Source organism: Agelaius tricolor, unplaced genomic scaffold (genome assembly GCF_023055355.1).
Source record: "Agelaius tricolor isolate 1412-34295 unplaced genomic scaffold, bAgeTri1.0.p SCAF_32, whole genome shotgun sequence".
NCBI lineage: Eukaryota > Metazoa > Chordata > Aves > Passeriformes > Icteridae > Agelaius > Agelaius tricolor.
Genome location: NW_027269292.1, coordinates 6517531 through 6544619, shown reverse-complemented (window position 1 = coordinate 6544619; position 27089 = coordinate 6517531). Strand labels below are relative to the sequence as shown.

The 27089-nt window shown below is 60.7% G+C and overlaps 4 protein-coding genes across 6 annotated transcripts in view; 2 read left to right on the top strand and 2 right to left on the bottom strand.

Moving 5' to 3' along the window:
- Window positions 1–12840, bottom strand: part of RBFOX3 (RNA binding fox-1 homolog 3) — a 138068-nt gene extending 125228 nt beyond the window's left edge. For both annotated transcript variants that reach the window (XM_071451444.1, XM_071451452.1), the window contains exon 1: window positions 12599–12840. The gene's annotated coding sequence lies outside the window, so the exon portion shown is untranslated. The remainder of the gene's footprint in view (window positions 1–12598) is intronic.
- Window positions 568–5803, top strand: ENPP7 (ectonucleotide pyrophosphatase/phosphodiesterase 7). Its single transcript, XM_071451332.1, has 4 exons — window positions 568–814; window positions 2752–2897; window positions 3676–4296; window positions 4832–5803. The coding sequence occupies exons 1-4, from the start codon at window positions 568–570 to the stop codon at window positions 5801–5803; spliced, it is 1986 nt and encodes a 661-aa protein (XP_071307433.1).
- Window positions 12841–13398: 558 nt separating the features above from the next.
- CBX2 (chromobox 2) lies at window positions 13399–21004 on the top strand. Its single transcript, XM_071451436.1, has 5 exons — window positions 13399–13614; window positions 13693–13736; window positions 14251–14316; window positions 15818–15887; window positions 16130–21004. Exons 1-5 carry the CDS (start codon window positions 13543–13545, stop codon window positions 17474–17476), a joined length of 1599 nt encoding a protein of 532 aa, XP_071307537.1. The 5' UTR covers window positions 13399–13542; the 3' UTR covers window positions 17477–21004.
- Window positions 21005–23168: 2164 nt separating this feature from the next.
- Window positions 23169–26322, bottom strand: CBX8 (chromobox 8). Of its 2 annotated transcripts, none has more exons than XM_071451316.1 (5): window positions 26183–26322; window positions 25774–25817; window positions 25526–25591; window positions 25361–25451; window positions 23169–25197 (listed from the first exon to the last, which is right to left on the bottom strand). In XM_071451316.1, exons 1-5 carry the CDS (start codon window positions 26249–26251, stop codon window positions 24376–24378), a joined length of 1092 nt encoding a protein of 363 aa, XP_071307417.1. In that variant the 5' UTR covers window positions 26252–26322; the 3' UTR covers window positions 23169–24375. The 2 variants fall into 2 exon arrangements, with proteins under 2 accessions (XP_071307417.1, XP_071307418.1); XM_071451317.1 differs by having other exon boundaries at window positions 25361–25427.
- Between the last annotated feature and the right edge of the window lie 767 nt (window positions 26323–27089).

The following is a 27089-nucleotide window of genomic DNA, read 5'->3' as shown; positions in this document are numbered from 1 at the left end:
GGGGCTTCAGAGCTGGGCTCACCCTCAGGAGCATCTCCGGGGGTTGATGCACGGTCAGGATCCGAGGAAGAGCCTCCCTCTCCAGTGAGCAGCTCAACAAAGCCACACTGGCAAACCCTGGGTAAACCCAAGCCCCTCCCTGAGCCTCTGGGCCTCATCTCAAGGTGCACAAGAAGCCCTGGAGTGTGAGTTGCCTTCTGAGGCTGAGCTGCCGAGCACAGAGCAGGGCACCAAGGGCCAGGAGCGGGGACAGGACACCACGGTGGGCTGTGAGGGGGCTGTGGAGGCAGGATCCCAACCTCCCACCACACCAGGAACCTCCCTCCCTGCTCACACACACCAGAACAGCTCTGAGGGAAGGCACAGATTTGCTGTTTGACCCAGAAGGAACCTTAAGATAATCTGTTGCAGAAGGACAAACAAGGGACACTTGTCCTGATAGCAAATGCAGGCTGAAGCCACACACCCGATCAGCAAAGGCAAGATTAGATAAGGACTGAACTTAGTCCCACCCTGCAGGTATTAATGCCAGCTCTCTGGACACCTGGGCAGCTCCAGCCCAAGGGAATGAAGATGCTCCTGTCCCTGGGGCTGCTCTTGGCTGCCCTGTCCTGGGGCAGCTGCATCCCCCTGCAGCAGGCGCCCAACCGCAGCAAACTGCTCCTGGTGTCCTTCGATGGCTTTCGCTGGAACTACGACCAGGACGTGGACACCCCCAACCTGGACGCCATGGCCGCAGACGGGGTGAAGGCCAAGTACATGACCCCGGCCTTCGTCACCCTCACCAGCCCCTGCCACTTCACGCTGCTGACCGGTGAGTGCCCCGGCCACGGGAGCTGCAGGGGCTGGGCAAGGGCAGGGCTCAGGGGCCAGGCCAGGACACGAGGGCAGGAGGGACCCAGAGCACCCAGCAGCACACAGAGCCTCAGAGCAGACCAGGCAAGAGATGCAGAAATGGTAGATTTAAACTAGACACAAGGAAATTCTTCCCTGTGAGGCTGGTGAGGCACAGATTTCCCCATCCCTGGAAATGCCCAGGGCCAGGTTGGCCAGGGCTTGGAGTCAGCCTGGTCTGGTGGAAGGTGTCCCTGCCCATGGCACAGAGGTGGAATGGGATGGTTTTTAAGGGTCCTCCCAGCTCAAACCACTCTGGGATTCCATGAACTGAACCTGTACTTATCAAAGGTAAATAGCACCAGACCAACTCGATAGCCTCCTTTGATAAGATAAATTATTTTTTAAACAAGGGAGATGCTCCAAATTTAATCTTTCTGGACTTCAGTAGTGCATTTGATACAGTGCCACATGGGAAATCATTAGTTAAGATGGAGAAGATGAAGATTAGTACAAAATCTGTAACGTGGGGAAGTGAGAGGCTACGAGAGGAGGACAGAGTGGATGCTGAGAGGAGATTGTCAAGCTGGAGGGAGGGCACCAGGGGAATTCCTGAAGAATCGATTTTGGAGCCAATCTTATTTAAGATTTTAATTAATAACCTTGGCATAAAAGACTGGAGCATGCTAATGAAATCTGCTGATGGGCAAAAGCAGGGAGGCAGCGTCAATACGAGGGAGGATGGGGATAGCGTGCAGAAGGGACTGCACAGTCTTTGGGACCAGAATAATAAAAATAGCACAAAATGTGAGAGTCAAAGTGCATCTCTCCCTTCCAAGGGAAACTTCTGCTCAACAGCCAAAGTGAAAGACGATGGGATCAGATACACCCAGATAACAGTGAAACATCATGGGATAGATACACCCAGATAACAGTGAAACACCATGGGATCAGTACACCCAGATAACAGTGAAACATCATGGGATAGACACACCCAGATAACAGTGAAACACCATGGGATCAGATACACCCACATAACAGTGAAACACCATGGGATAGACACACCCAGATAACAGTGAAACACCATGGGATAGATACACCCAGATAACAGTGAAACACCATGGGATCAGTACACCCAGATAACAGTGAAACACCATGGGATCAGTACACCCAGATAACAGTGAAACACCATGGGATCAGATACACCCAGATAACAGTGAAACACCATGGAATCAGTACACCCAGATAACAGTGAAACACCATGGGATAGATACACCCAGATAACAGTGAAACACCATGGGATTAAATACACCCAGATAACAGTGAAACACCATGGGATCAGTACACCCAGATAACAGTGAAACATCATGGGATAGACACACCCAGATAACAGTGAAACACCATGGGATCAGATACACCCACATAACAGTGAAACACCATGGGATAGACACACCCAGATAACAGTGAAACACCATGGGATAGATACACCCAGATAACAGTGAAACACCATGGGATCAGATACACCCAGATAACAGTGAAACACCATGGAATCAGATACACCCAGATAACAGTGAAACATCATGGGATAGACACACCCAGATAACAGTGAAACACCATGGGATAGATACACCCAGATAACAGTGAAACACCATGGGATCAGATACACCCAGTAATGGGAACCTGCCCGGGCCCAGAGGGCAGCAACAGCTGCAGGGGGTGCCAGTGCCTGGCTGGGCCCAGGTGAGACCCACCAGGCACCAACCAACCCACATGGGAAGCAGCGCTCCCCCAGCATCTCCCTGCCTGCCCCGGGACCCCACCTGGTACAGGGCAAGGGTAGGAAGGGGAGGCCAAAGGTCCCCTCTGCCCTACAGCCAGCACAGCCTGGCTCACCCCCTCCCCTCACCTCTCCCACAGGGCGGTACCTGGAGAACCACGGGGTGATCCACAACATGTGGTTTGACACCAAAACCGGCGTGAAGCTGCCCTACTACACCACACAAGGCATAAGCAGCTGGTGGGACAACGGCAGCCTCCCCATCTGGATCACTGCCCAGAGACAGGCAAGTGTGGCACCTCCTCACACACACAGACCCTGCACAGACCCACCCACCCTGCCATCCCCCAGGAAAAGCCACAGGCACGCCACGATCCCAGGTGGCTGTGAGATCCCAGCCTCCCTGTGAACGTCAGGCTAATTAGACCAGCGAAAAACTGAAATCCCCAGACTCTGGCAGGAATAATTATGATCATTCTACTAAAAATAGCAAAAAATAATAGATGCATTTCAGCTTTATTAAGACATTAATAAAGCAGGCTGTCCTGTTCCTGTTTAAAGAAGCCTCAGCCGGTTCCTCAGGGAGCATCCCGAGCCTGGGAGCCCCACACAGCCCGAGGCACATCCAGGGTGGTGGCAGCCATAGGGACCACTCCCCTGGGAGCTGCAGCAAGCCCAGCAGGTTTTCCACCTAGCTTTGAGGCAGGACATGAAACCCAGCCCAAGACCTTTGCCCACATTTACCTGCCAAATTGGCTCATCTAACTTCAATAAAACACCTTAATGCCTTGATGGTCAAGAGGTGGAGGGCCCATGCAAGGTGCAAATGGGTCACTGGTTCCTAAGTTTTAACTGGTGTTAAAACACAGTGAAGGAACCAGGTGCAAGGGCAGTGCTTTCAATTAATCACTTTTAATTGGCAACGAGCAAGAAAACCTCATTAGAGGCAGAGGTAGGCATTGGGGACTGAATGAACTAATCGTGTTAGGAGGTGGCTGCACTGACAGATGGAAGGATGCTGCCCAGAGAGTTCAGGTGAGTTTATGGAATGCCTCCACTCACAGGGCTTGAAGACAGGCTCCATCCACTTCCCTGGAACCAAGGCGAAATACCAAAAGGAAGAAGTGTACAAGAAGTTGGTGGAACCAGCACTGTTCAACTACAGCAATGAAACCAACTGGAGGCAGAGCATTGACACCGTCATGGAATGGTTCACGGTGGACAACCTGGACTTCATCACGCTCTACTTTGGGGAGCCAGACTCCTCAGGACACAAGTATGGCCCTGAATCCACACAGAGGAAAAACATGATCAAGCAGGTGGACAGAACCGTGGGTTACCTGAGGCAGCGCATCCGGGAGAGCGGCCTGGAGTCAAACCTGAACCTCATCATCACATCCGACCACGGCATGGAGACCGTGGTGAAAACCGACGAGATCCACCTCCGCACCGTCAGCAACTTCACCTTCAAGGACATCGACTTCGAGCTCCTAGACTATGGCCCAAACGGACTCCTGGTGCCCAAGGAAGGGAAACTGGAGCACGTGTACTCGGTCCTGAAAAACGCCCACCCAAAGCTGCACGTTTACAAGAAGGAAGAGTTTCCAAAGAGGTTCCACTACGCCAACCATTCCCGGATCACCCCACTTTTGATGTACAGCGATCCAGGCTACGTGATCCATGGGGTAAGGTGTATGCTCAGGCACATCCTACTGTCCTTTGGGACGTGCCTCTCACTCCTCCCCTCCCCTCCCACAGCACCCACCCAGCTTTAGGCCCTTGTGCTAATTGGTCTCCATACACACAGATATAAATTCCATCTCTTTGTGTAAAGATCTTCTCTGCTGTTGAGACGAGAAAGTATCCAGAAACCCTGGAGTAGGAATTGCATGAATGCAGAATATCCACTGCAGGATCCTCTCCTAGCCTGACTGAAGGGGAGGCATCAAGGCCAGCAGGCAGCTTCCCATTGGAAGCTCCTCAGTGCAACAAAATTTGGCTGTGCCAACGTTTAGGGAGGGAACTTGCAGGATGGAATTGGTTGAGAGCAGTGTCTGGAGGCAACTCCAGCTTCTGCAGAATTTAACACCAACAGATCAACTCCCAAAACTGAAAGGAACCAACCAGACCATCAAACCCTGGAGCTGCAGGAGGTGGGAGAGGTGGGGTGTGTGGGGGGCAGCGGGGCTGGGGGGCTCACACTCCTGCTCTCCCCTGCAGAGGTACAAGGTCCAGTTCAATAAAGGGGAGCATGGCTTTGACAACGAGGCCATGAACATGAAAACCATCTTCCGTGCCGTGGGACCGGCCTTCAAGAAGGGGCTGGAGGTGGAGCCCTTCGAAAGCGTCAACGTCTACGCCCTCCTCTGCGAGCTGCTGGGCATCACCCCCGAGCCCCATGACGGCTCCCTGGAGGTCACCAAGCCCATGCTGAGGGAACCCACGGATGGTGATGGTGGCAATGGCAATGGAACCGGCAACGGCAATGGCAACGGCAATGGCAACGGCAATGGCAACGGCAATGGCAACGGCAATGACAATGGCAATGACAATGGCAATGACAATGGCAGCAATGGTCAGCAGCAGGAGTCATGGGGGGCAGTGGGAGGGCAGCAGGCACCGGCACTGACAGTGGGCACCGGGAACAGCAACAGGCACCAGAAGGGGCAATGGGCACGGGGGGCGGCAATGGGCACCAGGAACGGTACCAGGGAGCGGCACCGGCGGCGGGAATGGGCACTGGGAGCACACCAAGAGCTCACTGGGAGGGCACCGGGGGCAACAATGGGCACCAGGAGCGGCACCGGGGGCAGCAACGGGCACTGGGGGCGGCACCCGGGAGCAGCGGTGGCAATGGGCACCGGGAGTGGCAAAAAAGGCATCAGGAGCAGCACCGGGAGCGGCACCGAGCACCGGCAGCGGCAAAATAGGCACGAGGAGAGACACCGGGGGCGGCAATGGGTACCGGGAGCAGCACCGGGAGCGGCACCGGGAGCTCACAGAGAGCGTCACCGGGAGCGGCACCGGGATCTCACCGGGAGCAGCACCGGGAGCAGCACCGGGCACCGGGCGCGCTCCGCTCCGCCGGGATTCCCGCGGGAACAGCGACACCTGGCGGCCGCCGCCGCTCCCGCCACCGCCCGGTGGCTCCGGGGCACCGGGCCGTGCCCCCCCCATCCCCGCGCTCGGTAACCGGGCAGGGTCACCGTGGCACCGGGGCGGAGCTGCTCCCGGCCGGGCGGAGGGAGGAGCGGGAGGGGTGGCAGGAGGTGACAGTCACCGTCACCGGTGGGTACCGGCCCCGGGGCAGGGCCGGCGCTCACCGCCCTCTCGGCACGGCAGGTTCGGGTCCTCTCCATCCCGCCGAGAAGCTGCCGCTGCTGCTGGGACTCGCTGTGGTTCTGGGATGCTGGGGAGGAGTTTTCTGACCGCCACCAGGTAACCGAGCCCAAGGAGCCCCAGGATGGGGGCAAACACCCCGGCAAACTGTGCCCCCTTTGGGTGTGGGCCCCCCGGGTCTCCCCGGTCTGTGGAGCCCCCCAAAACCGCTCCCTGCAGGACACAGCAGGGGCTTCTCACCTCACACAGGACTCTCAGTTTTCCTGCCCCGGGTCAGCACTGGCACCACCCAGGGCATGGGCTGGGCTGAGGAGAAGGGTGGGCACCCTCTTGGACCCTGCCACTGCCCCCTGCCCTGTCCCCTCCGTCCTCTGCGTGCAGCCAGGTCTGGACCAGGGTGAATCCTCCGCTGTTCGTGGCTCTGCTCGTGGCTGTGTGTGGCTGCCAGACCACAGTTTGTCATTTTCCCTCAAGGTGCAAATGTGCCCAGAGAACCAGCAGAACGAGTAACTCCTGATCAATTCCCTGGCACGAGGCGCCTCCAGCCGACACCTGCAGGCTGCAGAGACCTGGAACAAGCACCAGCAGCGCCGTGCTCTCCTGTCCTGGCAGCCCCCAAGCTCCAGACAACTCTGCCAGAACACACGGCAAGATGGGGAAGGACACGGCTCACAAAGATAACCAGTCCCAGGCTGGGGAACGGGACAGAATTCCCAAAACCTCTCCACATTCCTGACCCGCGCTCTTCCAGCATGCCTGAGTCCCCGGAGCAGACGCCTCTCCCGGCTTTGGGGACACTGGGATGCTCTGCTGGGGGAGGTGGCACCGATGTCCAGCCTGGCACGGTCACCCCGTGTTCGCATCCCCCCAAGTGCGGGAGCCACAACAGCTCCAGGCTGGGTTTGGAGCGGGGACAGCTGGTACATGATGAGTGTCCGTGCCAATTAAATCTGTTCTGAGCGAGCCGGGAGCCTCCCCTGAAAGGCGCCAGGCCCCACCCAGGGCGGAGCCGCTGAGCCTGGACCTGCCCAGGACACAGAGAGGCCCCGGTGGTTCCTCCTGGCCACATTCAGGGCTGCCCGGGGCACCCAAAGCCTCGGAAGGGTCCCAAAGTCACTGAGCACTTCCAGCTCCTGCCCCAAGAGCCCTGGGTGTGCTCAGCACCATCCTGCTTGTCCTTCTGTGCCTTGTGGCTGTGGCCAAAACTGGGAAATGCCCCCTGTGCACCCCTGGGCAGCAAACCTGCAGGCAGGATGGGCCTGGCTGCACTGCTCCGTGGCAGAACTGCTGAGACCTGCCCCGGCTGCAGCTGCTGGGAGCTCTGGGAGGGCATTGATGTAGTCTGGAGACAGGGACCCCCAGCACACAGCCCACGGCTCTGTGGCTCCTGAGCCAGGGGCTGGCAGAGCCTGGGCCGTTTGTGCCAGGCTCCCAGGAGCTCTCCCAGCAGGGCTGAGGCAAAAGGAGCCCCTGTACAAACCCAAACCCCCTGTGCAGGAAGCAGCCCAGGGCCCTTCAGCCAGGCTGGGGTTTTGGGGACAGGGAGCAAGACCCCCCCATGCAGCAGCCCCCACTGCAGCCCTCCCAGCGTGGCATTCCAGCCCCCCCAGACCCCTCCCAGATGCTGTGGTGCCTTTCCCCAGCCCTGTGCCTCATCTCAGGGGCTCGATAAACATCTGTTGCCATAGAGACTCGCTCACTGCATCGGCTTCACCCAACGAGATGAAACAAGAGCCGCACCCTCAGAAAAACAGGAAGAAAATGTTTGGCTTGAAACGGTGCTGGGGTGGGGGTCAGGGCAGCGGCAGCAGCAGGGAGGCTCCGAAAGGGGAGCGTGGCCAGCGCTGTGCACGCCGCTGAGAATGGGGTTCATGATAAGGGTGTGCACAGAAACCTTCCCAGTTCTGCTGCTGGTGACCTTGGGTTTCCCCTGCAGCTCAGCACAGCCAGGGCAGAGGCAGCCAGCTCTGCTGGTGCCCTGGAGATCCTGGCAGAGCCTGCAGGGCTCAGAACCCTCTGGTACCAGGCTCTGACCGTCCTCATGCCCAGCAGGTACAGAGCAGGATCACAAACCCATGGAATGGTTGGAAGGGACCTTAAAGCCCCTCCAGTGCCACCCCTGCCGTGGCAGGGACACCCCCACTGTCCCAGGGTGCTCCAAGCCCTGTCCAGTCTGGCTTTGGGCACTGCCAGGGATCCAGGGGCAGCCCCAGCTGCTCTGGGCACCTGTGCCAGGGCCTGCCCACCCTCAGAGAAGAATTTCCCCCTAACATTTAACCTAAATCTCTCCTCTCTGAAGTTTCAAACCACATCCCTGTCCTATCACTCTCTGCCCATTTAAAATGCCACTCTCCCTCTTTTTTATAAGCCTTTAAGTACTGAGAAGGCGCAGTGCTCATAGGACTGGTCCCAGTCTGCTGCCCAGACCCACATGGAGTTTGTAGTGACCCAACCTCCTGACACAAATCCTCATCTGAGAGCTGATCTTCCCTCAGCTGGGAGCAGGAACTGAGTTCCTGACTCAACCAGCAGCATTTGGGTGAGACAGAGCCCTGCCAGAAAAACCCATGGTGAGGAAGGGACCATCCTGGGGAAAGGCTGAGCCCGGACATCCCTGCAGGAGGGTTCCACTGCCCTCCAGTCACAGGGATTGCCCCGGGACACGCCTCAGAGGGGCCGGATGCAGCACGCTGCTCACGGTTCTTGCTGCAGCCGCATCCCCAGCACAGACCTTCCCCGAGCCCTGGGATTCTGAGCACACCGGGGGATCCTCCTGCCTGGCCCAGGAGCTGGTCCTGTTCCTCCATCCCATCCCCGTACCCATCTCCCGCTGCCTCCCGCCCTGACGGTGTCCTGATGTCGCAGTGTCCCAATGTCCCGGTGTTCCGGTGTCCCACTGTCCCAATGTCCCAGTGTCCCGGTGTCCCAATGTCCCGGTGTCCCAGTGTCCCCATGTCCCAATGTCCCGGTGTCCCGGTATCCCCATGTCCCAGTGTCCCCATGTTCCAGTATCCCGGTGTCCTCATGTCCCCATGTCCCAGTATCCCGGTATCCTGGTGTCCCAATGTCCCCATGTCCCAGTATCCCGGTGTCCCCATGTCCCCATGTCCCGGTATCCCGGTGTCCCCATGTCCCGGTGTCCCCATGTCCCAGTATCCCGGTGTCCCCATGTCCCAATGTCCTGGTATCCTGGTATCCCGGTGTCCCAATGTCCCGGTGTCCCGGTATCCCGGTGTCCCCATGTCCCCATGTCCCGGTGTCCCAGTATCCCGGTGTCCCGGTCTTCCCATGTCCCCATGTCCCGGTGCAGTACCGGCAGCCGGCGGCCGAGGGCTCCCGAGCCGCGCTCAGGCCCGGAGCTCCCGGCACGGGCGGGGCAAGCGGCTCCCGGTAAAAGCCCGGCCCGGAGCATCTCCCCGAACCCGCGGCGCCTCCAGCCGCTGTCCCGGGGCCATGCCGGGCCCCGGTGGCTCCCCCGGAGCGGGACCCGCTCCTCGGCCCGAGGGACAAAGGCCGGGAACAGCCGCTCCTCGGCCCGGGGCGCTCCCAGCACGGCCGCGGCTCCGGCTGCCCCAGCCGGCACAGGGACGCTCCCAGGGATGCCCCGGGGACCCACGGCACTCACGGAACCTCACCGTCCCCTCCTGGCCCTGAGGATGCCTGGGGCTGAGGACGCTTCCATGTCCCAGGCCAGACAGGTGAGATGGATCCTCCCCGCTCTGGGTGCAAGGTTTGACCCCACAGACCCACAGAACCTAAACCAGCTCCTGCTCCCCAGAGCCATCTCTAGCTCAGCCTCTTCCAAGGAAACCCCAAACTGTCGCATTTTGCACGTCCTTGGAGCCTCTCCCAGCCCTTCCCGTTGCTCCTCACACCTCGTGCACGGGCAGCGTGGGACATTTTCAGCAAACATCTCCCGGTGACAAAGGCCAAAGCCCCGCCTGGCCGTGCCCGGACACGGCCGCCGCCGGATCCCCGCGCCTGCTCCCGCCCTGCCATCCCCAGTAATTCATTCCCCAGCGCCCCCCTGCCCGGGCTGGGGGTCACGCAGCAGGGAGAGCCCCGCTGTGTATTGCATCCCAATTTGCCATGCATTTCCACACCATTTGCTTCCTTTTCTTTTTCCTGCACTGGGAAGCTGCTCGCTGCCCAGGGGTCCCAGCCACTCCGGGATGGGAACATAACAACAAACATACAAGGACACGTATTTATTTATGGCACACGGTGTGTGGGGACGCTGCTCCTCCCAAAATGCCCGCCCTGGGGGTGGCACGCACCCCTCTGAACCCCGCACAGGGCCACAGTCCCCGGCCACCCCATCCTGGCAGCTGCACAGCTCCATACCCGGCTGCAGTACCCAAATGAGATGCAGATCTCTGTGCTTTGATTGGCTGAGGCCTTGGGAAAAACAGCCACCATTTGCCCACAACAAACATGGCCACCATGGCCCGGCTGCTCCCTGGGCTGGCCCCGGCCTCACCCTCTGGGCTCAGGGACATCCCGCACCCCCTCAGGCACCCCAAAACCACGGCCACGGGGGTCCCGGGGCTGGAGGAACGGGGCACCCCTGCAATGCACCCCTGCAATGCACCTCAGGCACCCCAAAACCAGTGCCACGGGGGTCCCGGGGCTGGAGGAACGGGGCACCCCTGCAATGCACCCCTGCAATGCACCTCAGGCACCCCAAAACCAGTGCCACGGGGGTCCCGGGGCTGGAGGAACAGGGCACCCCTGCAATGCACCTCAGGCACCCCAAAACCACGGCCACGGGGGTCTCGGGGCTGGAGGAATGGGGCACCCCTGCAATGCACCCCTGCAATGCACCTCAGGCACCCCAAAACCACTGCCATGGGGGTCTCGGGGCTGGAGGAACGGGGCACCCCTTCAATGCACCCCTGCAATGCACCTGCTTTGGGGGGTCCAGCCCCAACACAGAGGCCCTTGGGAACCCCTCGGACCTTGACCCCCACCCTGCACCCACCAGGCCAGGGCTCCCTGCCGTGTCCCTCACTCAGCCTGGCAGGATGGGCAGAGCACTGAGCCCACAGCAGCTCAGGGTGACCTGACCTAGTTCCCAGTAAACCCCAGTTTAAACAGATTTCCAGTCCAGGAGCAGCACAGCCCTTTTCCCCTCATCCCCATCCCTTCCTTCAACACCAAACCCCCGCCTCAGCCTGACAGCCCCTGCTACAGACACAACACAGGACCCACAGCATTCCTGGCATGCCTGGCCTACTTGGGAAAAGCTACAAAATCAGGGTCCATCAGGTTATTTCGGGGGTCTGGCTCTCATTTTTAAGATGGTGACGGTTTTCACGGTGATTGGTGAATTTATTGGCCCAACGTCACTTTGCCTGGTGGGAGCATGGGCCAAGTTATTCAGTGTGTGTTCCTGAGTTTCTCCAGAAGGGTGAAGTCCCTGCTGGGGATGGGAAACACAGAATTCATGGAAAAGGCACTCACAGGTGGAGCCACAGCTTTGGCAGCAGCAGGGGAGCAGCTCATCCTGCCCCAGTCACCAGCCCCAGCAGCAGCTCAGACCAGCAGTGTCCAGGGAAGCTCCAGGGCTGGGATGGTCTCCTCTGGCTGACCAAGAGGGAACAGGGCATCCCAGGAGCCCTGGGGTACCCCACGCTGCCAGGGTAAAAGGCACAGAGCCCACGGCAGCCCAGGGACTGCCCAGGACCAGTTTTTAATAAACCCCTGTGAGGAGAAAGGAGATTTGCAGCCCAGGGAACAGCGTGGTCCTTTCCACCCCCAGCAGGAGCAGGATGTGTGGCATGGGGGCTGAGCAGCACCAGGGATCAATCAGAGTCCCCACGAGGGACCAGGGACAATGCTGATGGCACAGCCCCACAAACCCCGTGGTTCCTAAAGGGACACAAATGGCAAGGGCTGCTCCCACTCTGAGCCCCAGCCCATCAGGCAGCGGATGGAGCCTCTCCACTCACCCAGCCTCCCCTTCCTGGCCCCGGGAAGGCAGAGAACAGCGACCCTAGCCCTGCATGCTCCTGGGGAACACAGCAGCAGCAGCAGCACTGAGGGGCGGCCAGGAGAGGAGCTCACCCAGCATCACCCGAATCAGGGCTCCTTCCCAACAGGGGCCGTCTCTCAGAGCCGAATCCCCGCGGCCAGGAGAGCCCCAGGGCTCCTCATCCTCATCCCTCGGGCTGCCCCACACCGCCGGGATGGGCACAGCTCAGCACACGGCGAGGGGAGGTCACACGGAGCTTCTAAAACCTCAGAGGTGCCGCACACAAAGAGCCGAGCTGGCACAAGGTAAATGAACTCGAACAAAAAGTGCGGCGCTGTTACAATTCTGTGTCACCTTCGGCTAAAAAAACGCTCCTACAGCTCTTCTCATCAGCGAACGGCCGCGGTAATTGTCAAAGGAAGCAAGGAAAGGTGACGGCGCCCGAGCCGGGACAGCCCCCTGGCATCCACCCGACACCCCAGGCACGTCCACACCCCGCGGAGCCCGAGTCGGTCCCGTCTCTCACTGCCTCGTGCAGAGGGTCCCTGTGGTGACATCCCCCCGCAGCGGGGACAGCCCAACGCGCCCGCTGCCGTTCCAAATGCTTTTGTAAACCCGGCATCGCTAAACCCGGCACCGCTAAACCCGGCACCGCTAAACCCGGCATCGCTTACCGGAGACGGCAGTGCCCGGGGTGCGGGCGAGGCCCCACGCAGGACACCCCATGGCCCGTCCGGCTCCCGCTCAGTCCCTGCGCGCCGCGGGCACCCAGGCGCCGGGGCGACGGCAATTCATATCCCCGCACGGTTAACGGCAGGCTCCGGGCCCGCGGAGCAGAACTCCCTGAGGTGCTGACTCATCTTCTTCCATGCCTGGAAAGCACCATATTTCATCCTTCCACGCCCACAGCGCACAACCGCCGTGCAGCGGCTCCTCGCGCAGCCCCGCACGCCCCGGTGCGCGCTCGGTGCCGCCGCACCCCCGGTAGCGCGGCTCGGGAGGGAGCGCGGGCCGGGCGGCACCGAGCTGCGAGCGGCACCGCGCGAGGGTCACAACCGGCCCGCCCCCCTGGAAAGCTTTTATTCTATTAGAATCAACTATTTTAGGACTACAGCGTGCCGGTGCTGCCGCCGCCTGCGCGGCCCGGCGGGGACCGGCGCTGGCTGCCCCAGCCGCAGGGCGCTTTGTCCCCAGGAGGGACCCCGGGCGGGGGACTCGGAGCCCGGCTGCTCGCAGCAGGGACCCCTCGCGGGGCCGGACCGGGGGGATCCCCCCGCGGGGCCGGCCGGGGAAGCCCCCTGCGCCGCCCGGGCAAACAAAGCCCCGGGCCGGGCCACCCCATTGTCCCCGCTCCGGCCGGGCAGCGGCCGCCCCCGCGCGGGAGGAAGAGGAGGGGTCGCACACAGACAATGCCTCCCCCCACCCCCCACGCCGGATCGCCCCGCCCCCTTCTCCCCATTGGCCGGCGGGGAATTTGGGGACCCCCCGCCCGCCCCTCCGCCGTATTGTGCCGGGGGGCGCGCGTGGATCTGGGGGGGTCGGAGCGCGCGCGGCCGCCGTCGGGGGCGCGCCCGGGGGCTCCCCTTGTGTGTGAGTGCGCGGGGGTGTGCGCGGGGCCATGGAGGAGCTGAGCAGCGTGGGAGAGCAGGTCTTCGCCGCCGAGTGCATCCTCAGCAAGCGGCTCCGCAAGGTGGGACCCGCGCCCCGCAGCCCCCGCTCTCCCGCACCCCCGCCGCCGCTAACGCCCCTCTCCCGTCTCTCTCCGCAGGGCAAGCTGGAGTACCTGGTCAAGTGGCGAGGCTGGTCCTCCAAGTGAGCGGGGCGGTGCGGGGCGCGGGGCGCGGAGCGGGGCCGCGCGGATCGCGGAACCACGCGGTGCGGAGCGGCTGCGGAGCGGGCCGCGGGTACCGCCCGCCCGGCCGCTTTTGTTTGGGTCGTGCCGCTCCTTTTGTTTACAAATAAGCGCGGCCGCGGCCGGGCCCTCCCCGCCACCGCGTGGGGCTCCGCTCCCCCCACCCCGGGCCGGTGCAGCCCCCCCGAGCCGCCGCACCCCCCCGGCCGTGGCGGCCCCGCGCCCGCTCTGCTGAAACCGGAGCTCCCCCGGGATGCGCGGGGCTCGCCTCGCCCCGCGGCGGCGTGGCCGCCCCTTCCCGATCTCCCTCCCCCGGCCCCACTCCCCTGCCCGCCCCCCGGCTGTGCCGGCCCCCGGTACCGGCACGCCCCGGTCCGTGCCAGGCCCGGGTGGCCCCCGGGGAAGCCCCCGGTGCCGGAGCGGCCGGGGGGGGTCCGGCCCCTGTTCTCACCCGGTCCGTGTCCTCTGTTGCAGGCACAACAGCTGGGAGCCCGAGGAGAACATCCTGGACCCCCGGCTGCTCCTGGCTTTCCAAAAGAAGTGAGCAAACTCTAAATGTTTCTAAGCAAACTGTAAAGTCAATTAACTTCTAATTGGCTGCACGTGTGGTGGAAGCCGTTGGAAACAACAGCCCGGAGCTGGCGGGGCCCTTTGTGGCCAGGCCCTTTTGTTTGTCCCCGGAGTCACGGTCGGTCCAGGTCTACCTAGAACGGCTCTGCCCTGGCCAGGCAGACCCCGAGGGTTTGGGGCCTCTGGGTGCACCCGGGGAATGGGGCAGAGCCTGGCACGGACCTGGGGCTCCCTGTCCCCTTCCAGGGCTCAGGGACCTTGGCTGTGCTTGGGGGGCAGCCACAGACCCCTGGGGGGAGAAGGTGCCTGGGCTTGTGAGGCATTAAAGTGAACTTGTGGAGGGTGAAGCTCTGGGAGGGCGAGAGAAATAATATCTGGGAGAAAATTGTAGAGAATGTTTGGATTAGGAAGGATCTTAAAGCTCTTCCCGATCCACCCAATCATTTCCACTATCCCAGGCTGCTCCAGGTCCTGTCCAACCTGGCCTTAGACATTACCATGGATGGGGCAGCCACAGACTCTTTGGGCACCCTGTGCCAGGGCCTCACCACCCTCACAGGGAAGAATTTCTTCTTAATCCCCCATCTAACCCTGCCCTCAGTCAGCTGGCAGCCATCCCCTGTGTCCTGTCACTCCAGGCCCTTGTCCAAAGTCCCTCTCCAGCTCTCTTGGAGCCTCTTTAAGTACTGGGAGATGCTCTGAAGTCTCCCTAGAGCCTTCTCCAGGCTGATCCACCTGGATGGCAGAACAGGATGGTGTCTGTGCTCCTGCCTGGAGCCAGCCTGAGAACAGCAATGATTCCACAGCCCTGCACCCCGGAATCACTCACAGGACAGAGGGGTAGCCAGCCAGCCACGGCAGACACAGTGCTGCCAAATACTTTGACGTAGTAATAATAAAAATCATTAAAGTTTATGATAGGATTCAATTATAACTGGTTTCTGGATCAATTTTATTCAAGAATAGGATCTGGTGTTGAGTGCAGCCAGGATGGTGTTTAATCAGCTGGATGTGTTACATCTGAACACCATCCCATTTAAACAAACTAGGAACGAGTACAGTGACCTGAAACATCCCAGCCTGGGCCACCATGGCCAGAGCAGGAGGTGCAGGAGAGGTGGAAGGAGCCCACCAAAGGAGGGGCTCACTGAGCTTCAGGGAGTGCCTTTGCCTCTCCCACACTCAGCATGGAAGCTGGGGCATAACCAAGGCAAACCTTAGCAGGGCTGGGGGCAGAGCCTTCCCTCTGCCTGATCCCCTTGTGCCAGAAAAACAGCAAATCTCACCCAGAGCAGGGAGAGGCACAAGTTTAGGGTGGGTAACCCCACCTGGTCCATCAGTAACTGCTGGAAGCTGCGGGGATGTTGCTGGGCACACAGGGATGCTCTCTGGATACTCCCTGGCTGCCTCAGTTTCCCCAGGTGATTTTTTCTTCCCCATGAGCATTGTCCTCAATCCTTGTTTCCTCCAGGGAGCACGAGAAGGAAGTGCAGAATCGGAAGAGGGGCAAGAGGCCCCGGGGCAGGCCCAGGAAGAACGTGGTGAGTCCCAGCAGGGGTGGGGCAGCTCTGAGGGGCTCTGGCCTTGGAGGGCACCGGGGTTTGGGGGTGGCCTTGGGCACACAGCTCATCCCGTCAGCTGATGGATCCCTGAAGATCAGCTACACCAATAGAGAACCTGGGCATGTCTGAGGCCCTGGCCAGGCCACCCTAGAGGGTTTGTAGTGCCCACAACCATTCCTTGGTCATTGCTGGTAACTCTCCTTGTGTCTGTTGCTTTGCAGGAACCAGAGATGCCTGCAAAAACTAAGTCAAGTAGCTCCTCTTCCTCCACATCCTCCTCTTCCTCCTCCTCCGAAGAAGAGGATGAGAGTGATCTGGAAGCAAAGAGAGGTCCCCGCAGCAGAGAGACACACCCGGTGCCACAGAAGAAAGCTCAGATCCTGGTGGCCAAGCCCGACATGAAGGACGCTTCCAGGAAGAAGCGTGGCCGGAAGCCTCTTCCCCCAGAGCAGAAAGCAGCCCGAAGGACCGTGAACCTGACAAAGGTGCTGAAAACGTCCCGGAAGGAGGCGGGGGGCAGCGCCAAGCTGGTGGGGAAGCTGCAGCCCCAGCACAGCACGCAGGGCTCGGGCCTGGCCATGCTGAAGGACCCCCCGGGCGCCCTGGCTGGGCTCAGCTCGGGGGGCTCCTCAGGGGAGAACCTGCCCAACGTGATGAAGAGTGGCTCGGCCAGCCCCAGCCAGGCCATCAGCTGGCAGAGCTCCATCGTGCACTACATGAACAGGATGTCCCAAAGCCAGGCTGCGGCCGAGAGCTCAGCTCTGGGCAGGCTGGCACTGAAGGCACAGGCAGCCAGTAAGGGCAGCTTAGGGCTGGACTTGAAAATGAGGAGCCAGAAGGGCTCTGGGGAGCTGGGGCTGAACGCGCAGGGACCCAAAACTGCAAAGGCTTCTGGCAGCAGCGCCGGAGGGGAGCAGAAGTCGGGGTTTGCTGCTGGAGGCCAGATGCTGCCCAACGGCAGCAAGACAGCATCGAGCTCATCGGGGGCCAGCAGCCAGGCAGCCTCCAGCCAGGAGCTGAACCTGCAGGCTCTGAACCTGCAGAGTGTCAGGAACGGGCCCAGCGGGAGCAGCGGCCCCCGGCACCTCTGCGGCTCCCTGGCCAAGGGCTCTGCCGGCAGCACGGCCCCTGCGGGCGCCAAGGGCGCTGGCGGTGCCAAGGGGGGCACGGCAGGGGCCGGGCTGAATGCTGCCAGTGCCGCTGCGCTGCCAGGGGGGGACGGAGGCAAGAGCAAGAAGCAGACACAGCGGGCAGGGGACAGGGACTCGGCCAAAGGTGGCTCCGCGGGCGCTCCAGAGGGACACGCGGCCACCGAGGGCCGCAAGGCCCCCGCGCTGTCCGAAGCCAGCACCGGCGAGGACACCAGCTCGGATTCGGACCGGGATTCGGCCTCCCTCCCAGGTGTGGCTCAGAACATGTCCGTGTCCATCCAGACCAGCCAGGACTGGAAACCCACGCGCAGCCTGATCGAGCACGTCTTTGTCACCGATGTCACCGCCAACCTGATCACAGTGACGGTCAAGGAGTCCCCCACCAGCGTCGGGTTTTTCAACCTGCGGCAATACTGAGCCCCGGAGCCTGAGAGGAGGGAGAGGGCCCGTCACCCTCACCTTTGCCCAGCTCTTCCATCAGGTGTTTTTTCTTCCAGTGAACGCGCAGCCCTCGTGGGACCTGCTGGAACTCGTGTCTGGAAAGGCTGGACCAGTAACGCAGTGAAACCCGCTCCAAACTGCCAGCAGGTCCTGGATTTCCTCCCTAGCTCCTCTCCATCCTCTCTGGAGCCGTGCCCCGTGTGGGGTGGTCGATGCCATGCTCTGGGAGCGGGGCACGGGTGCTGCTGGGGTGCCAGGCTGGCCAGTTTTGAGCCAGGCTTCGCTGCCTGCAGGTCTCAGCTTTGAAGCAGCGGATCCAAGGGCTGCAGCTCACTGACCACGGGGGTGTGGAGCTGCCACGGGACACTCTTACACCTGGGAGATTCTCTTCTGGGCTTCCTGTGGATGTGTCTGTGAGCCATGGGGAGCTGCACGTCAATCCAAATGAGGCAGCTGCTGCTCCCAGCCCTCAGGGCTGTGGGGGGCAGCTGCATTCGGGGGTTTTTCAGGGTACTCTCAGCCCAGCCACCCCCCTGGGCGAGGTCATTTCCAATGATGGGGAACCCCCAGCGGTTCTGTTGGGGTTTCCAGCTGATAGGGAAATATTGTTTACATTTTTTCTTAAGGAATTTTTTTTTTTTTCATGAGGGAGGGAAATAACCCCATTCTCAGATAGGTGAAATCCTGGATGCCGCTAACAGAACAGGTGGCAGAGGTGCTTTTTTTTGGAGGGTGTTTCCTTTCTGCTGGAGGAAAGTCCTGCCTTGAGAGCCAGCAGGATCCACCAGCTTCTGTGCAGTGACTTGACTTCCAGAAGAACGTGAATTTCTGGGCAGCCCAGGGAACCCCCACACCCCTCCTCTGCCTCGTGCTGGCATTGCCAGCATCTCCACCTCCTGCTCAGCAGGTTCCAGGCACTCACAGGGACTGAGCTGGGGAATATTTTATAAACCTTGCAGAACGTGTGAACCCTTCCAGCAGCAGGTGGGTTGGTGCTGGGACTGCCAGGACACCCAGGACTGCTGCTCCCTGGGTGAGACTCGCGCTGATCATCCATGGTTTTCTCCAGAACGCTCAGAAGCTGCTCAAGGCCACCTGCACAGGTGTCTGGAGTGATGGGAAGGGAGAGGAGAGGGACAGGGGCTAAGGCCAGTGGGTACCTCAGGCTGCTGTTCACCTGAGCACCTGAACAGCCATTCACCTGCCCCTGGCCATCCCAGCAGCTGGGGTGCTCCTTTGGGCTTCTAATGGCACCCAGTAATGGCTTTTCCACTGCAGTGTTTTCCCTGCTGCAGATTTCTCCTAGAAGCCAAAATTAGCAGCAGTTCAGGCAGAGTTTAGTAGCATTCGAGGTCATTTTCGTTCTGTTGGTGCTGAGTCCTTTTCTCAGAGGCAATGAGCAGCTGGCAGCTGCCCCCTCCCTGCACGGTTCTGATGTCCCTCCACCTGACCAGCAGGTCACTGCTTGGGGGGCCCCCAGGTGACTGAGGTGGCACCAGGGCAGGCATTTCCCTTGCCCCAGGCAGGGACACTCACAGGAGTGCGGGTGCATGGACCAAACTGGGGGTGCAGGTGCTTGTGACCCCCTGAGGCAGCAGCCCCCCATGGTCACGGCTGCTGCCCCTGGCTGCCAGTGGGATCATTCTCAGGTGATGCCAAATGTCACAATCTGTGCAGTTTACCTGCTACTGTGACCTTGCCAAACGAGCCCCAGGGCGGCATTGGCCTGTGTCAGCAGCAGGCAGAGCCCCGGGCAGGGTGTGTGCTGTGCCAGGGGTGCCAGTGCTCTGGGAGAAGAACCAAGGGCTCTGGGAGCATGGGGTGACGCTCTCAGCCACACACCGAACGTTTGCTACCTGGTGTTTGTGAATCCAAACTGATAACAATGTGCCTTTGGACCGTCCTTATCTCAGCCTTGGCTGTGGCACCGGTCCCACCACAGGTTTGTGCCTATGCAAAGCAGGGTGGTCACAGGGTCTTGGGGACACGGTGACACCCGTGGGGACAGGTGTCCTGGTCCCCAGTGGGACACCAGCTGTGCAGAGCCCTGCTGAGCAATGCCCCAGAGGGGAAGCTGGCGGGCAGGGATGCTCCTGCCTGCAGCAAGAGAATGTGTGGGTTGGTTTCTCCAAGGGGGGGAAATTATCTGAAGATGCTCCAAGGAGGGGCCAGGCCCCAGAGGCAGGGCAGGGGCTGAGCTGGACAGCAGGTGAAGTGCTGGCTGCTCCCTCCAGAGCCGCTGGCCCAGCTCCCAGGGTGTCTCCCTGCAGGGCCTGGCTCCTGTCTGGCAAAGGGACACGTGTCCCCACAGCAGGCAGCCCCCTCCATCACCAGGGCATGTCCCCTCGAGCAGCACAGGACTCTGCTGTCACCACTTGCTATTGTGCCTTTTGCTCACCAGCTGGTTCAATGCCAAAGGTCTAACGATGGTGAAAATGATAATCCAGGATTTTTTTTCTGGCCGTCTCACTCTACGTTTCTTCCCCAGCCCCTTTCTCACTTGTTGTTCTGGGACCTTGGCTCTCCCATCAGCTGGGGGGCCTGAGTGCACGGTTCCCACTGGGGTTTGCTTCCCAAAGACACATCCTGTGATGAATTTACTGCAATCTTTGTGGACAGGGGTTGGAAGACCCCTGGTTGGTGCAGACCCTGGTTATATGCCATTAGGATTCAAGTTCTACCTTTTTTTATTCCTTTTTTTTTTGAGTTTGCTGCTATGGGTTGGCATGTTCAGCCGGGTGTCAGACAGGCAATTAAAGGTTTGTCACTTGTCATTTTCTAAGGGGTTTCCGATGTGGAAATCCTGCGGTATTTGTATAGTGAAAGGATATTTTCCCCAGGCGTAATCTGGTTAAGCATCCTTGTTGTTTTCCATTGGACTGGAAGAGGTGGCCGATTCAGCCATCATCCCGAGAAACTGAGTCTATTTTTATATATATATTTTGTACCAAAAAGAAAATCCCAGGAGTACACGGAGGGATGGAGATGGTTTAGGGGTTTGGTTTGTGTCGAGTTTCTGAGCTGTGTGTGATGGGCTCCAGAGCCAGGAGAAAGGTTTTACTGACAGAAATTTGAGATAGGTGAAAACAAACAATTGTTCTTGTAACTTGTGCCAGTCAGTGCTCTGATTTGTACGTTTTAATTAAAAAGAGAGCCAAATCGATCCTGTATGACACTTATAATTGCTTTAAACTGCAGCTGTTTGTTTGCTTTTATTTTCTGAGAACAAAAGTCGGGGATGTTATTGCCCTGTGAAAGCATGAGTGCTGTGGGAGCAGGACCAGCTCCCCACGCATCACCTGGTCCCTCACAGCCCCTCACCCCCTGTTCTTTGAGCAGTTTTCCAGTGTTCCTGGACACTAACGCTAGTGTAGCCCCCAGTTCTAGGCTGCTTTTAATTTATTTGCAGGAAAACACTAGGAAATGGTTACGTCGGGTGGGGGGTTTTGTATGACTTTTCCACACTTCTTTTCTAGCATATCAATAAATATTTTTTTAAACTTTTCAGCCTCGTGTGGTCACTGCTCCGGGAGTGCTCCGGTCACTGCTCCCGTGCCCCTCCGTCCCCCCCGGCACCGCCCGGGGCCGGCCCCTCTCTGCGGCTCCGTGTTCCCAGCCCGGGCTGCGGCGGGGCCCCGGGCTGGGGATGTGCGAGCCTGGGACCGGAGCGGGGAAACCGGAGCGGGGAAACCGGAGCGGGGAAACCGCACCGCGTTTCCTGCGGGGCTCCGTGCCGGCCCCAGCCCCTCCCGGCCCGGGGCTCCGCTGCGGCTGGAGCTGCCCCGAGAGCTCCGTGAGCGGAGCTCAGGTGAGCGCCCGCACCTGCGGGACCGGGCCAGGGACCGTGCCAGGGACCGGGACCGGGGCAGGACGGGGCCAGGGCCGGGCCGGCCTGCGGAGGGCGCTGCGCGGCCGCGGAAGGCGCGGGCGGCCCCGGGCGCTGCCGTCGGTGCCGCCGTCGGGCGGGAGCCGAGCCCCGCCGTGCGAGCGCCCCCGGGCCGGCCCCAGCCCCGGCCCCGGGCCCCGCGGCCCGTGTGAACGGGCCCCCCCGCCGGGCCGGCGGAGAAAGGCGCCATTGTGCGGCCCTTCCTCCCGCTCCTCCCGGCGCTGGCAGCTCCCGCGGCGCGGGGTCCGCGCCCCACCCGCCCGAGCAGAAAAAGGAGGTTAATGAGGACACGGCTTCAAAAAGCCACGAAGCCCCCCGCCCCCGCCCGGGCTGCCGGGCCGCGCTCGCACAAAGGCCGGGCCCGACGGGCAGGGGCCGCCGCCGCCCGAGCCGTCGGAAGGGCGGAGCGCCGCGGGCCAGCGCCGGTAGCGGCCCGGTTCCGGGAGGTGTCGTAGCGGCGGCCCCGGCGCCGTTCCTCGGACCGGAGCCGCTCGCAGCGGCCGCCGCCGCCCCCTCGGGGCACCGCGGGACCCCCGGGGGGGCGCCCAGACCGGCGACATCCGCGGAGCCTCCGCCTGCTCCCAGCCCCCCCGGGCTGCAGGGGCACCCACCCCGCCGGGACCCCCGCGCACCCCACGGCACCCCCGGGCACCCCAGGGCCACAAAGGGAAGCCAGACACGTTTCTATTTACAAAGTATATATTTAAACTGACATAAAAAGCAGGTCTCATATGGACATTCACGGCTGGCAGAAGACACGTAGTTAAGCTTCACTTCTGAGACTGAGATTTAGCCAAATCGGTTTTTTGTACAAGTCTTAGATTTAAATAATTCACACGCACGCGCCCGCACACACACACACACGCAGGGTACACGTCTATGTACAGACACACGGATACACGCACAGGTACGGCTCGCTCCAGGTGTGCCGGACACACGGACACGGCGCTGGAGCTTCCAGCGGGGCAGGAGCGGCTCCGGGCTCTTTGCACAGGGAAGGATCCTCCGGCCCCTGCGGCGGCAGGAGCACAAACAGCTCAACCCCCTCCTCATCCTCCAACAACACCGTGTCAGCACCGGAACCAACGCATCGGCTCTTCGTACAAACCAAGTTAAAAATCTCAATTTTACAAAATATGTCTTAAAAAAAAAAAAAAAAAAAAAAAAAAAAAAAAGAAGAAAGGAAAAACAAACTGGGAACTGTCAGACACGATGGCTCCCTTTGCACAGCCAATCCAGCATCCTGCCAGGCACCTCACGGCTCCCAAAAGAAGGATGGGGAAGGGAACCGGGCAAGGTGAAGCTGCCGAAGGGCCCTGCAGCAGAGACGGCCCTTGCCCAGCCCTTCCCTCAGCCCATGGATGCTCCCGGGGCCAGGGGCCTTCAGGAGCTCAGGGATGAGGGGTCCTGGCTCAGTCCCAGCCTCAGGCACTGCCGGGCTTGTGCTTCCCATCCCACTGCTGCCCCGAGCAAGGTGTGAGGAGGCCAGGGCCACCTGCTCCACCTCACCCAGCCACAGCCGGGCCAGGCTCCCTCCCTGAGCAGCGGTGACCGAGCTGGGAGAGCGGCAGAGCAGGGACACCCCCAGCCCCCCAACCAGCAGCCAAACTGCTGCAGCTCGCCCAGAGCCCCGAGAGCCTCCCTACCCCAGCCAGGGAGGGATCCCAGCTCCGGATCCCGGCCCCGGATCCCAGCCCTGGGAGGGATCCCAGGGGCAAATCCAGCACCAAATCCATCCGAGGCAGCAGGGCTGCCCCGCACAGGAATATTTTGCCTCTTGGCTATTGTTTAACCAGCGTAAGGAAAGGGAAATGTTTATTGTCTCTGAATGCATAAAGGTGACCCTGGGATTCGTCAGGGATGTGGATATTACAAAACACTTTATCAAGAGTCTTCCAACAGTCTGAAGTAAACTGTGATTGGGAATAAAAATAATAATAATCCACTTTCTGTAGCAGAAAAAAGTAACTAAATATGGGCAGTGAGATGTTCCCTCCCCAACCTCTCTGGCATTTCAGGAATGTAAACAGAGGGGGGTTTTGTTGGGGTTTTTTGTTTTTAGTGGGTGGGGGAACAGAATCAAGCGACCAGACAAAATGAAAACAGATATACTCAGCTCAGTCCCATCTCCCACAACTGCTACGACAACTCTATTAAAGTGCATTTCAGTATCACCCCTCAGGAGCCTTACACACACAAACTCCTCTCCTCCGCAAGAAAAGGGAATTCAAGTTAATACTCCAACACTTTTAGCCTTTTTATGGATTTCTGCTTTTCCCCGCCCCGACTTTGTAGCAACATGACTTTTTTTGTTAGACTGGAAACACCCCATCCCCAACAACACTGTGAATTCAAGTGCTCACGTCAACTGTCAAGGGCAACAGTCCTGGACACAGCACACTTGATTGTACAAGCAACACCTTAAATCACAATCAAGAAATCCGGGCACTCGGCCCTGTGAGGGAGCAACACGTCCCCCTCCACCATCCATAGCATCATATGAAAAATAATAGTTAAAAAAACCCAGCACATACTTAGCTATGAACACTGTTATGTACACCGGCTCCTGCGGCAGATGCGTGAACTCGTTAGTTCTCAGTTTTATTGTCCTTTCTAGGAGCAACTGAGCAGTCACTGTTGTCTCCATTTAAATAAAACAACTCAGAGTTGAAATATATATATATAGATATATATATAAGCATTTTTTCTTAAATAACATATTTACATCTAATAGAAAATATAACTCTAGAGATAATCTTTCCAACGAAATGTAAGACGTGAAAAAAAACCAAAACAAAAGAATGAGTTAATGAATTTAGGACAGTTTCTAAATTCTCTCCAGGACCAAAAACAAAAGAAAAAAAAATTTAAAAGAAAAAAAAAAAAAAAGGAGCATAAAAAAAAAGAAAAAAAAGAGAGGCCCACCAAGCTCTACCAAGCTTTTGTCTGGATCTGACTGAAGAAAACCCCAGCACCACCTCCACCAAACTCATCGCTTCTCCTTAAAGAATCCTTGGTCCGTGCTGCTCTCCTTGATGGTGACGGTCAAAAAGTTAGAGGTCACATCAGTTACCACCACCTTCTCCAGGTTGTTGAGAGAGGGGCTCCAGGACTCCTCCTCGGGGTCCCCCAGGATCCTGGAGACGGGGATCCTGGCGATGAGCGAGGGCCGCCCCGCCGGGCCCCCCACGCCGTCGCGGTACAGGCCGCCCACGGCCCCCGGGCCCACGGCGCCGTGCAGGAGCTTGGGCCCGCCGGGGTCCAGCCCCCCCTGCCCCTTGGGGTCCAGGAAGTCCGCCCGGTGCTTGGCCAGGCGCGGGGGGAAGGCCTCGGGGCCCGGCTCGGCGCGGGTGGGGCCGGGCAGGGCGCCGGGCAGGTCGGGCTCCTGCCGCCGGGCCAGCTGGATCACGCTGTGTCCCGAGCCAAACTTGGCTGCCCCCGCCGCCTCCTCCATCTTCCTGGCCTTCAGGTAGTCCCCCACCTTGTCCCCCGGCTCCCCCAGTTTCCTCTTGGAGGCGTCCAGAGTCTCCGCAAGGTCCTTGTAAAGCTCCTTCCTGGGCTTCGGGCCTCTCTTTTTGGGGGTCTCCCCGGGCTTCTCCTCCACGCGGATCACCCGCTCCCGGATGCCGTCTGCCTTGGGGGTGCTGCTGCTGGAGCTGCCCTGGGGGGCCAGGGCTATGTTTCTCAGTCCTTCCCTAGCCCGGGACGTGGAGCCCAGCTCCTGGGGGGACCTGCCGGGATACGGCACCCGGATCCCCCTGGAAGAGTCGCTGCGGAATTCATAGGTTTTGGCTTTGGCTTTTGCCTGGGCCTGCAAAGAAGATAAATCACCCGGTGACTTTATTATCCTGCCATCCGGCTGTGTAATTGCAACTTACAAGAGGCCACCTTTGAGGGGAGCATCCTCCGAGGGGGCCGCACCGGGACCCCTGCCCTGGCCCGGAGCCCTGGCGTGTGGGCTCTGGCCTCCTTACCTTTAGCAGGAAGGTTTTGGGCTTGGGGCCTCGCTTTTTGGGCCCGTAAAGCTCCATTTCTCGCTCCCTAGAGGTGTTAAAAGAACCAAAGCTTCAATTCAGCATAGCTACAAGACAGCAACATATTTACAAGCGCAACTGCTACAGCTAGTAAAGGCCTTGTACCTCTCCTCGAAGGCTGCGAGCAGCCGGGCATCCAGGATGTTCTCCTCGGGTTCCCAAGTGCTGTACCTGGGGGCAAGGCGGGACGGAGAGAGGGAACAGAATAAGGAGCCAGGAGGGAGGAAGACAAATGAAATAAAAAAAACAGGGGCATAAAGGTTCTGGTTCTGGCACAAAGGGAGAGCAGGGGGTGCAGGCAGCATCCCCCCCAGCCCCTGCTGCAGCCCCCCGAGGCCCCACGGGCCACTTACTTCTGCGACCAGCCCTTCCATTTGACCAGATATTCCATGCGGCCCTGCGGATGGGAAGCGAGGGAAATAAATATGCGTGGAGCGAAACCCGCGACAAACCCGCGACAAACCCGCGACAAACCGCCCCGCAACAAAGGTCCCCCCGCAACGCCCCGGGCAGGGAGCGGAGCACGGCGCGGGGTGTGGGGGGGGGAGATGCAACAATGAAAAATAACGCGGATTTCACACACACACACACGCACCCCCCCCGGGCGCGGGTTTAACGCCGCCCCCCCCCCCAAAGGCGCGGAGGGAGGGCGGGAGCGGCGGAGCGGAGCCCGCCCCGCGGCGGGGGGAGGCAGAGCCGCCCCCAGCGGGCCGGGGCGCGGGGCGGCGGGGGCGCGGCGGGGCCCGCCGGGGGGGCACCTACTTTGCGGATGCGGCGCTTGAGCAGGGCCTCGGCCGCGAAGACGCGCTCCCCGACGGCCGAGAGCTCCATGTTTACGCGGCCGCTCGCAGCGCAGGGGCGGCCCCGGCGCAGCCCAGACCATAATACTCCGCCCGCTGACGTCACCGCGCCCCCCCCCCGCGCGGTGGAATATTCCGCCCGCGCCGCATTGGCCCCGCCGCGCCCCGCCCCACGACGTGCGCCGCGTCCCGATGGGCCGGGGCGGGGCCTAGGGGCACGCCCACGGCCACGCCCACTGGGACACGCCCACACACACCGGGACACGCCCCGCTCGGGGGGACGGCCCCGGGAGGGCGGGAGGGGGCGCGGGGCACAAAGGGGGTGCGCGGAGCGGGGACGGAGCGCCACGGGGGTCCGCGGAACCGGGAACGGGACGGGGGGTTCGGCGGCGGCCGGACGGTGCGGAATGGGGGGTTCCGCCGCGGAACGGGCCTGGCCCGCCTACCGGTGGTCGGACAAAGAGAGCGGTGTCAGGGGTGGGAGCGATCCCGCGCGAACCGCCCGTCCCGGTACCGGGGGGGATCGCGGTGCCGCGGAGCCGTCCACGGACAGGCGCGGTCGCGCGTGCCGCTCGCCGCCGCCGCCGCTGCGGGAACGCGAATCCTTCCCGGCGACGCGGACACGGCCAGCAGAATGGGGCACCGCGGCCGCCGGTTTCGTTGTGCCGGCAGCCCCCGGCTGCGGTCCCGGGGGGGAGGAGAGGTGACCCGGGGCCAGCGGGGCGGCCCCACGCGGGATTTGGTCCATCTCCCGCGTTATCTGTTAGCAAACTGGCGTAGGAACGGGGCTGCGCCGCGAGGCTGCCAGCCGGTACCGGGGAGGCTGCCAGCCGGTACCCCCGCCGGCTCCCCGCTCCGGCTCTGCCTCT